This window comes from Sinohyriopsis cumingii, chromosome 19 (genome assembly GCF_028554795.1).
Source record: "Sinohyriopsis cumingii isolate HCF-2022 chromosome 19, ASM2855479v2, whole genome shotgun sequence".
NCBI classification, from domain to species: Eukaryota; Metazoa; Mollusca; class Bivalvia; order Unionida; family Unionidae; genus Sinohyriopsis; species Sinohyriopsis cumingii.
Genome location: NC_142979.1, coordinates 48,753,161 through 48,765,721, shown reverse-complemented (window position 1 = coordinate 48,765,721; position 12,561 = coordinate 48,753,161). Strand labels below are relative to the sequence as shown.

At 38.9% G+C, this 12,561-nt stretch overlaps 1 protein-coding gene across 2 annotated transcripts in view; it reads right to left on the bottom strand.

Annotated features, from left to right (window-relative positions):
- Positions 1-12,561, bottom strand: part of LOC149775663 (ankyrin repeat and FYVE domain-containing protein 1-like) — a 139,325-nt gene that overhangs the window by 91,786 nt on the left and 34,978 nt on the right. For both annotated transcript variants that reach the window (XM_089944143.1, XM_089944144.1), the window contains exons 9-11: positions 3,909-4,038; positions 2,309-2,414; positions 84-181 (exon numbers count right to left, since the gene is read on the bottom strand). In XM_089944143.1, the coding sequence (XP_089800269.1) occupies positions 84-181; positions 2,309-2,414; positions 3,909-4,038 (334 nt within the window). The remainder of the gene's footprint in view (positions 1-83; positions 182-2,308; positions 2,415-3,908; positions 4,039-12,561) is intronic.

Below are 12,561 nucleotides of genomic sequence, written 5' to 3'. Positions count from 1 at the left end.
ATTAAAATTTTATCTGAAAAAGGGTGGCTTGTACACACACACAGACACACACAGTGCATGCATGCACATACATACACACTTACCTTGCTATTAGTGTGGTTAGTCTTTGCTTTTGAATTGGCCAAGAATATCCCTGCCTTGTCATTGCTGGCTCTAGTGGCCAAATGAAGTAGAGAATCACCTGTATATACAAAATGTATTACTGAAAATAATCAAGATCCTTTCACAGTAGAAAAACCACTTTGCTTATTCATTGTCAAAATGTTGTCTATAACAATTTCACCACTCTGTAAAGCTTTGTTATTTGTTGCTTTGAACAATCTTGTCAATTTTAAGACAGCATAATGCAAGAGGCAGGTAAAACTAACCACACTTTCAATTTCCGTAACAAGTATATAATCTGAACTTAAATAGACGAAAACCTCTTATGGTAGTATGGCCAATAAACTACTTATAGTAGTATGAAAAAATTGCATCTCATCTGGCAATTATAGATCAAACTACTGGTCTCTGATTTGTATAGTGTCTATGAAACTGAGCAGGCTGCAAAACTTAATGCAGATCACTGGTGCAAGAAAAACAGGTTACAATGACATAGTTTTGCCTTTCTGTTTAGTAGCAGTTGTGTTTGTTTTTGAGTAAATGCCATTTTTCAGTGCAAGATAGGCTATACATGGATTCCAGTATAACTGGTGGAGGTAGTACCCAAGAAAACCCTGGTAAGAACCACCCAATCACCAACCCACAGGAAGCTACTGGTAGTTTTCTCACATATTCACACTTGCAAAGCCTGAGACTCAAATCCATGTGGACTGAGGTGATATGGCAGTGATGGGTAAAGGTGCACACTTTAGACCACTTGGTCACTCAGAGCCCCTACTGTTTTGTACTCATCTAGATTGCTCTTATGGTAGTAGTGTCTCAGAAAGTAATCTAAATGCAAAACTTAACACAGACAACTGCAGTGTGAAATAAAGATCATAGTGACCTAATTTTTTTCTGAAACATGCACCACTATTTATAACACATCAACATAACATGTTACATAACTCTGCAGGATAATGAGTCTGAGAAACAAAGTTCAATGCATTAAGCAAAAGTGTACTAGACAAATCTAATCCACTGAGTGTTTGGATTGTCTAAACAAATATATTTATGGCATGCACCCAAATGCTCTATACTGCAACCTCCTAATATTCTGTTAAGAAATGGATAAATTTAACTCACGATCAGTTCAGTTATGACTCAATTATGTAATTGTTTCAAGCATCAAGTTCTGGAGGAAAATTCCCAGGTTTTTCCCGACTTTTGCCAATATTTGCAAAATTCAAGGACTTTTCACAGTCGGGACATTTTTTTTTCATTTCTCCTGACTTTTTCCAGATTTCCCGGAAGTGTGGGAACCCTGCAGACAGATGAATGACAATACAAAACACTGAGATGAGACAGATGAACAGCATACAAAGTGTTGATATCAGACAGATGAATGAGCAGACAGATGAACTCATACCACTATTCCACAAAAAGGAGTTGGGGCCCCAAGTGGTCTAAAGCGCTCTCCGTTACGGATCACTGCTATCTCACCTCTGCCTGCATGGGTTCAAGTCTCAGATTCAGCCAATGTGGGTATGTGAGAAAGCTTGCCAGTAGCTTCTCATGGGTCGGTGGCTATTTCCGGGGTTTTCTTGGGTTCTTCCTCCACCATTAATACTGGCCGCATGTATAGCCTATCGTGTGCTGAAAATGGCATTAAACCCTACAACAGCAACAACAACAACAACAACAAAAAGGAGTTTCTTGACAATCAGGCCTAGAATACATTTCATCATTCCCAGCCATAAACAATCTTGCAACCTTCAAATACAAAGCAAAGTCTGCTCCAAGCAATGCTTTTCTAAGTTTCAAATTATTTTTCAAAGCTTGAAATTACACTGCAACCTAGCTCACTTAATAAGCCTATCAAGTAATGGTTGCTTGGAAGAAAGGAGTCTCTTAATAGAAGCTAACAAACATAAGTTGAAATAGCAACTGATATATCTGACAGAAATTACTGCATATGATAGCTGTGAATTAGTCCGAAGTCAACAGATATTTTCACAATTAAAAAAAATGATGCAAACAATTCCTATAAAATTTACTTGGAAAATGACATTACAGAAATCAAATATTTGTCCAGATATTCCAAATCCCTTTATGAGGTAAGTACTCAGATTTCATAATCTGAATTGTTAATATTCGTATTGAGAACACCAAGGCATAAAAAGCCATCACAAAGCATGGAATCAAAAGAAATCATATGAAGTAATACCTGATTCTGGTTCAACTGCATCTGGGGAGCTCCCTTTATTAATAAGCTGTGCAGCAAAACTATTCTCACTGTACACTTCATCTGGTTCTCCTTGAATATCTTCTCCCTGCAACCAAACATCAAATTGAAACATTATGAGCATAGAATAGATGTTGAAAGTACACTTCCTCACAGATGCCATCTTTAAGAAACATTTTAAAATTTATTGTCAAATCAAAGAAATATTACTCTGAAGTGTCAAAACATTGGCAGATTTTTCTCAAATATACTAAATTCAATATTATATGTAATACTGCAAAAAGTGCTTTAGTGAAAACTATCAGTGCTGCTATTCAACCAAGAATACTAGCAATATTAGATAATTCAGTTGGCCACTATGGCTGCCAAGTTGGAGGTCACAGTAACCTTCAACTTTTTTCTTTGTCAGTGACCTGGACCACTGACCATTTGACACCAAAATCAACTGGCTTACTGCTTAGTCCAAGTGCATGTCATTCACAATGTTGGTAACTATAAATGGTAGAGAACTTAAGTCACGGTGTTAAACACTGACCTTTGACCATTTGCCCTCAAAAGCAATGGGGATTTTGTTTATCATAACATCATGTCATCCACAAAGTGTGGTAAATGTTGAGGTAGAGAACTGCAGAAACCATTTTATCTTCTTTCAGTCATAGTGACCTTTGAACTTTTGACCCTGAAATTGATAGGTGTCTTCCTTATCCCATTTGCAAGCCATCTACAAAGTTTGATAACTTTAGACACTGGGCAATTCACGAGTTATTGTATGGAAACGAAACTGCAAACAGACATGTAGACAGATAACATAAATTAATAGATTCCACCATATACTGATTATGGTTATTTGAAGTGTCCTGCTGCCTGTCTAGAAAATATATAAACTAACTTGAAGCTTCTGACAAGGGTGTGTGTACAACCAAGCAGCTATCAAGACAGTGAGTGTATGTATATAACAATGCACATTACCTGTGGAAGTGAGTTAAACACAAAAACGTAGCCTATGCATCCAAAACAATGTGAAATTTAGATCAGTGAACTTCTTTTGTTGTAAGGGTGAATACGAATAAAGATGTGTACAGTATTCTAGTTTAATGATTTTAGCAATAAACAAAAAATGTAACCAAAATCAGTGAATCATGAAATGTGGTTCACAGTGACCAACTCTGTGATCAGGTTGAATTGCTCACTGAGATGCATCCTGATCCAAGTTTCATGACTCTTGAGATAACAGTTTGAATACTGATTGCAAAAAACATAAGACTTCTTGTTCCCCACCCCTGGGGTTTGGTGCCATCAAACCCACTCCAAACTGTTGCCAAGGATGAAAAAAAGAAAGAATGAGTCAAATGCTGTGAGGCTGTACATATACATGCAGTTTTATGTGTGGGTGCTGACACAAATCAAAGCACAATAGCTCCTATACCTTGTACATGCAAGCTAAACAAAAAAAAGTAACTATAAATCGTACGAGCAAGCTAAACAAAATAATGCATCTAATTACACACACAAGCTAAACAAAATACTGTAACTAACTGTACATGCAAGCTAAACAAAATAAAGTAGGAATAGAAAAAAGTACCTCTTGTAATGCTAGCCAGAGTGGTGTGAAACCATCTGCATTTTTAAGTTCCAGATTCAGCTTGCCATGCTGCAAAAGGACACTGAATACAGCCTGATTCTTACAGATTACTGCACAATGTATAGGTGTACTGAAATAGAAATTAGTACCAGTTTGAAAAATATTTTCAAAAACTAACTGAACACTGGCTTTTAAAATGACTGAGAAAACAATATTTATTGCCTTCAATGCAGTGGACATCAACATACTATGCCTGCAAAGTATTTAGATTTTTAAAATAATTTTTAAAGATATGTTCTGAAGACAATGATTATCCACGGTAACACACTAAGACTTTAGATGAAGGGTTTTCAATAAAATTCATTGTTCCTGGGTTACTCTTCTTGTTATACCTTCATTCATAGTTGATGGCATTCAATATCTTTTGTCAAATATTGAAAATGCTCAATGCCAGCATGATTTCTGTTGAGGTTGGTCAAATATTGAAAGGGCTCTATGCCAGCACGGTTTTTGTTAGAGTTAGTCAAATATTGAAAGGGTCCTATAACAGCATGATTTCTGTTGAGGCTGGTCAAATATTGAAAGGGCTCTATGCCAGCATGATTTCAGTTGAGGTTGGTCAAATATTGAAAGAGCTCTATGCCAGCATAATTTCTGTTGAGGTTGGTCAAATATTGTGTGACCAACATGACCTATGTGTGACCAACACTTTCTTCAAATGCAAGGAAATCCACCAGGTGTCGTGGAGACACCCACGTTCACGCCACTGGCACCAGCTAGACCTCCTTATCACCAGGCGTGCAGAACTGGCCAGTGTCCTCCTCACCCGCAGCTACCACAGTGCCGATTGTGACACGGACCATTCCCTCGTGGCCAGCAAGGTGCGAATATTACCCAAGAAGCTGCACCACGCCAAGAAGAAGGGTCACCCACACATCAACACTTGCTGTGCAAGCAACCCAGAGAAAACACAGCCGTTCATCAGCAAACTGAAGGAAGCTCTCACCAAAGTTACACCTGATGACACCATTGACTCCAAGTGGTCCCATATCCGTGACTCTGTGTACAATTCAGCCATCACAGCTTATGGGAAGAGAGAGCGAAAGAATGTCAACTGGTATGAGGCAAACTGGGAGGAGATGGAGCCCGTGACTGAGGCAAAGAGGAAAGCCCTCCTGGCATACAAGGCTGCACCTAGCCCAAAAACACTACAAGCCCTCAGGATTGCAAGGAACAACGCCCAGAAGACTGACCGCTGCTGTGCCAACACCTACTGGCTGAACCTTTGCAACAGTATACAGACAGCTGCTGACACCGGGGATACAAGAGGAATGCATGAGGGTATCAAAAAGGCGACAGGCCCCACAGCTACAAGACGCCCCCCTCAAGTCCAAGACAGGTGAAGTCATCACAGACCAGGGGAAACAACTGCAGCAATGGGTTGAGCACTATCTTGAGCTATATGCAACCCAAAACAATGTCACTGGAACTGCCCTGGATGCCATTCCAGACCTGCCTGTCATGGAGGAGCTAGACACACAGCCCACCCTGGAAGAGCTCGGAAAAGCCATCGATTGCCTTGCCTGTGGGAAGGCTCCTGGAAGCAACGGCATTCTGCTGAAGTCCTCAAGAGCGGAAAACCAGCACTGCTCCAGCCCCTATACACACTCCTCTGCCTTTGCTGGAAACAGGGATACATCCCACAGGACATGCGTGACACCAACATCGTCACTTTGTACAAAAACAAAGGAGACCGTAGCGACTGCAACAACTATCGGGGCATCTCCCTTCTCAGCATCGTTGGAAAGACTTTCACCCGTGTTGCCTCGACGCGCTTGCAAATCCTAGCCTCCCATGTCTACCCAGAGTCCCAGTGTGGATTTCGAGCCGGCAGGTCAACTGTAGACATGATCTTCTCACTATGTCAGCTGCAGGAGAAGTGTCGCGAGCAGCAGATGCCCCTCTACATTGCCTTCATAGACCTGACGAAGGCGTTTGACCTGGTTAGTCAGAGTGGACTCTTCAGACTCCTGCAGAAGATCAGCTGCCCCCCACGTCCACTTGCTGTCATCATGTTGTTCCACGAGAACATGCACAGCACAGTGTGCTTCAATGGCGCAACATCTGAAGCATTCCCAGTCATCAGCGGAGTCAAACAAGGCTGTGTCCTTGTGCCGAAGCTCTTTGTCATCTTCTTCTCCATGCTTCTCCAGTACGCATTCAAGGACTGCAGCGAGGGAGTGTACATCCATACCAGGGCTGATGGCAAGCTGTTCAACATCGCCCGTCTCCGTGCTAAGACTAAAGTCACAGAGGTACTCATCCGTGAATTGCTCTTCGCCGACGATGCAGCCTTGACATCACACACGGAAGATGGATTGCAGCAGCTGGTATGCCGCCTCTCCCATGCTTGTAAGGAATTTGGACTGACCATCAGTTTGAAGAAAACGAACGTCATGGCGCAGGATGCAGACTCCCCTCCCTCTGTCACCATTGATGGGTACAACATGGAAGTTGTCGAGAACTTTACATACCTCGGGTCTAACATCTCCAGCTCACTCTCCATTGATTCTGAGGTGAACGGCAGGATTGCCAAGGCAGCAGCAGTGATGGCCAGACTTAACCAGAGAGTCTGGAACAACCCCAACCTCACAGAGAAGACCAAACTGCGTGTCTACCAAGCCTGCATACTCAGCTCACTTTTCTACAGCAGCGAAACATGGACCACCTATGCAAGACACGAGAGGAAACTCAACAGCTTCCACCTGAGATGTCTGCGGCGCATTCTGCACATCCAGTGGCAGGACAAAGTACCCAACACAGAGGTTCTAGAATGCGCCAACATGAACAGCATGTTCTCCATTCTCAGCGAGAGGCGCCTTCGCTGGCTTGGCCATGTCAAAAGAATGGACCCAGGTCGCATTCCCAAGGACCTGTTATATGGGGAGTTAGCAGAAGGTGCACGACCAACTGGACGACCACATCTGCGCTACAAAGATGCTTGCAAGAAGGATATGAAGACGGCAAACATCAATGTCAACGAATGGGAGAGCTGTGCAAACAACCGTTCCAGCTGGTGCCTAGCTGTCAGGCAGGGAGTTCAAAACGCAGCGGAAGAGAGAAGAATAAAACAAGCTGAAAAGAGAGCAAGAAAGAAGGATAGACAAAAGCTTACTTTGGAGCTACGCCATCGTCTCTCGTAGACGGACGAATGCCAAGGTCAAATATTTAAAAGGCTCAATGCCAGCATGATTTCTGTTGAGGTTGGTCAAATACTGAAAGGGCTCTATGCCAGCATGATTTCTGTTGAGGTTGGTCAAATATTGAAAAGGCTCAATGCCAGCATGACTTCTGTTGAGGTTGGTCAAATATTGAAAGGGCTCTATGCCAGCATGATTTCTGTTGAGGTTGGTCAAATATTGAAAAGGCTCAATGCCAGCATGATTTCTGTTGAGGTTGGTCAAATATTGAAAGGGCTCTATGCCAGCATGATTTCTGTTGAGGTTAATTTTTGGTCAGATATTGAAAAGGCTCAATGCCAGATTGATTTCTGTTGCGGCTGGTCAAATATTAAAAGGGCTCTATGCCAGCATGATTTCTGTTAGAATTGGTCATATACTGAAAGGGCTCTATGCTAGCATGATTTCTGTTGAGGTTGGTCAAATTCTAAAAATATAAAAGGTAAATGAATAAATAAGTGAAGATCAGCAATTATGGACCAATTATATAGCACAGGAAATGTTTCATTTCAAATAAAGCTCCATACTGGTATTACCATTTATTCTGAGGCAGGAATTATAACAAGATCTTGAAGTTAATTGCTATGGCGACCATATAGAAAGTCCAACTGGCACCATTTTTATCATGGCCAAAAGTGAAAACCTAAACCATAGAGAAGGAGCAGAAACAAATAAATTCTGAACATGGTAACCTGGGGAAACATCAGTCTCATTACAGCAAACCAGACACTTGGAAGAAGCTGTGGCCAGTTTCATGTGTGACTTTCTTCCAGTTTTAGAGTAGTAGTGGCTGAGTGGTTTAAAGTGCTCACCTTTACCAATCACTGCCACTCACCTTAGTCCACATGGGTTTGAGCCTGTGGCTTGGCCAATGTGGGTATGTGAGAAAGCTGACAGTAGCTTCCTGTAGGTCGGTGGTTCTTAACAAGGTTTTCCTGGGATCTTCCTCCACTAGTTATAGTGGCCACCATGTGCTAAGAAATAGCATTGAAACCAAAACAACAACATCATCCTATGGTTACCTTTACTCAGCAGTCACCTGTTTACAATGAACATTATAATTTCACCCCACCCCCCATTTCCTACATAAATGTCCTGTATGTAATGGTCACCTGACTTCTTGAGTCAGTGGCCAGGTGTTTCCTAACCATACAGTAGTTTCTCCCTGCATTAAGCAGTCACTAGAGCATATCTAAATTGTTTTTGCAAACTTAAGTTCTGCTTCACAAGGAAGGCTTCTGTGGATGAAAGAATATCATGTCAATCAATGTGCGAACATTTCTTATCTCACTTGTATTCATAACTTCAGTCCCACTGACAGTGTAACTCTAAGCTATAATAATGTCAAATTTCAAGGCAAGGTAGTTGTTATCATAAGTATAGGGAGTCAAAGCAATCTCTCTGATGAATGGTGGGAAAACTTGTTGTGATATATTAGCAGAAACTGAAGTCACTTGATGTGCCTGTGTCACAAGTATAGTTAGATATATTCAACTATTTGCCTGTGCTATTTCTGAAGGAAAATGTTCATCTTTGAGAAGAGGTATGAGTTGATCCCTTTTCATTAGGGTCTGGATCATTTAACATTCAAAACAAATCTGTAAAGGCAGGTGAAGCTTTGGTTCATGGGTCATAACAAAAGCTTTGATTTTCTGTGTTTCCAACGTAAGCTGACTGTCCTTTGGTTGGTGTATATATTTAAGTTGGTGAAGATTTTATTTATCTGACAGATTAAAGTAAGCAAGATACAGTCATCTTGTGTGGAACACAAATTTGAAAGAGAACAGTAGATACTATAATTATAGTTTTTTGTACAGTGCACATAAAACAATCTTGATAATAATAATAATAATAATAATAATAATAATAATAACATGGTAATAATAATATGGTATTTGTTCAAAAGACAATTTGAATGGGTGAACATGTGTACAGCGGTCACCTCTGTGCAACAGGCAGTTTTACCTATTTCCCATGAGTGGCCGCTAGTGACAATGAAAAAACTTTAACCAAAACTTAATACAAATTTTCAATGAATATGACATTGAACCTAAGATCAGAGTGCCAAGCTTGCACATCATAGAATAAACTGTCTTAGCTTGATAATGATTCAGCTGAAATATCAATCAAATTCATCAATGGGTTTGGAAGTATAAGCAAACACAAAACTAGAACCAAAGACCTAATAAATGTTCTAATACTGTAATCTTAACTACATTGTCAAACAGGAATGTCACCAAATGAACTGTCTTAACTTGAAAATGATTTGTCCTAAATATGAAGAAGATCCATATGGAGACATATGCAAATAAAACATCACTAACCTTTAATTTAACACAAATCTCCTAAGACTGTGACCTTGAGCCCAAGGTGACAGGGGTAAGTGAGTGTGTCCTAAAATGATCTGTCTTGACTCTATGACAGTTAATGTTAGGTATCATGAGAATCTCTCAAAGATTTTATCCAAAACTTTAAATGCAATTGTTCTTGACCACAGGTAAATGGGATGAGTGAACAGAATGAATTTTCTTTATAATGATTCATGCCAGATATGATGAGAATTTATCAAGGGGATTAGGAAATATATATGAATAAAAAAACTTAAGCCAAGACCACAAGTTATTGATTGCACCACCACTGTTGCCAGTCAGAAAAGTGGGCTTGACGAAAATGCCTTAGGTATTTGCTTGAGATATATATATATATATATATATATATATATATATATATATATATATATATATATATATATATATATATATATATATAATGTTACATATTTTTATTATTCTTTTGGACTGATTTACATTGGTTTAATAACAACAACAAAGAGGTGTTTATCTAATAACTTACCTCTTTGCATGTTATTATTTTTAACTTGTTTCCCTTGTGATGAAAATAGTGAATATGTCATGGAAAGTAGCAGAAACAGGCAGCTCTGCTATTTTAAAAATTATATAATTATATAGATTGATTTAGGAACAACCAATTTATAATGTATTTAGAAAAAGAATCCCTCAAAGGGACTGACAATCATCTAGTGCTTGAAAAGAAACAGTTCTGATATTCTTGAACAGTAAGATTTTCAAATTAGCTGCAGTGGCAGCCACGTTAGATGAAAGATCACACCATCTGATTTAGAACCAGCTCAACACCATATGAAGATGTTTGGTAAAAAACATGTTACATGACCATCCATTCTGGGAATTAGTGACAGGCTTTGTGCTAACTGTGGCAGCCATAGTGGAGGTCAGATTTGTACCATTTTTATTCAGGATGAAATATATATCATAATTAGTCTTCTGGCAAAACCCACATTTTGATACGATTTTCCAGCTGGGATGAGCAACAATAACAAGATTTTCAAGATGGCTGCCATGTAAGTCATAATGGATGTCAGATCAGCACTATTTTTATTAAGTACAAACTAAGATATTTTCTGACTATTGATAAGAATGTAAAGATTGCTGCTATAGCGATCATACTGGATATAAGAATTTCTTTAAGACCAACTAGGCACCATAAGAACTCTTCTCGTGAAAACCTGAAGCTGATGTGACTTTCTGTTCAGGAGAAGAAGCAATAACAAGATTTTCAAGATGCTCCTGTGGTGGCCATACTGGAATTCAGATTGGCACCACTTTCATTTAGGACCAACTAGACAAGATAAGATGTCTTTTAGTGAAAACTACATGATTATATAACCAGTTAGAAGATTTACAAGATGGCCATTGTGGTGGCCATATTGAATGTCTGGGCAGCAGCATTTTCATTTAAAACTAATTAGACATAATAAGAGGCGTTCTGGTGAAAATATCAATGTGACCTTTTATTTAGGTGGAGTTGATATAAAAAGATTTTCAAGACAGCTTAAGTGATGGTCATACAGGACATCAGACACCATGTTGATTAAGGAACAACTAAAGATCATTAGAAGTCTTCTGGTGAAAATTCCATGCTGATATGACTTTCAGTCCCAGAAAAGAAGTAATAACAAGATTTTCAAAACCGGCTGCTATGGTTACAACAGATCTGCAGCATCACAAGAAGTCCTTTAGCAAAAACCTCATGTTGATATGACCATCTAGTAGCAATAACAAGATTTTCAAGATGGCTGCTATGGTGACTAGGTGACTATTCTGGACATCAGATCTGTAGCATTTTCATTGAGGACCAACTAGACATCACAAGAAGTTCTTTAGCGAAAACCTCATGTTGATATGACCATTGAGTAGCAATAACAAGATTTTCAAGATGCTGCTGTAAAGGCCATACTGAAGGCCTGTGCTGGACCATTTTCATTTAGGACCACCTAAACCTTGGAATGAATGCTTGTGTGAAGTTTCATGGCAATCCTCCAAGTACTTTAGTAGATGTAGTGATAATAAAAATGGACAGATGGATGGTGGACGATGGACAAGAAAAAATCTGATAAGCTCTTCTGATCTATAACCACTAGAGCTAAAAAGTGTGCACTCATGCTGAAGTACTGGTATTCTTGTGTTAAGATAAACTTAACTAGCTGAATAATTTCTGTCGCAAAATAAACCATTTTATCTGACCAGCAATCTTCCAAAATGAGAGAAAGGGTGCAATATTTGGATTTTTTGTGGATACAAGTCATTATTTTTCATTGAATTTTTCATTGTGATGTATCCTAACACTGATGCTGACGAGTAGTGAAAATGTGAGAGGTGGAAAGTACACAGAAAACTAAAAGGAAATGATCAAGAAGTAGAATAGAGCTGAAACAGAATCTCATACAATGTTGTCTGACATGTTAAGTATGCATCATTTTGTGTCCTGTAATGGTAAGAAAAATGGAGTAGGTGATGGAAAATGAATTAATGCATTTCGTAAAAACTGCACTTATATGCAACATGAAAAATTGCTTTAAAAGAAAGAAAGTGGAATCCAAAGGATAGGAATTAAGGTAGATGACTAAGTGACAAAGAAACCTGGGTGCCCCATTCTTAGGACAAGTGGAAGAAAGACTATAGTAACACATTACATACGTGAAATACAAGCATATCATCTCTGTGAAATCTGCAACAAAATTTACTTCATATAAAAGATGCAAAGTGTAGGTAACTTGTATGTTTAAGAAATTATATAAGCATATATGCAAAAACATTTTTAAATACTGATTTTTTGCCAAGTTTAACAATGGCCTTAATCAAACTTTTACACTAAGTTAATGCCCTTGCTGCACAATAGTCAAAAGTATCAAAATGATTGGAAACATTTTCTAATATTAACAACTTTTTTTTTATTAACTGTATGTTCTTTAATGATTTTGAAGTATTTCCCAGCTTCTATTTTGTTTATATATTCAAGTAGTTAACATACAAATAGTTCCTATAATTATCAAACATCAGCACCATTTTCTTGCCAGACAAACTAGACACCATTTG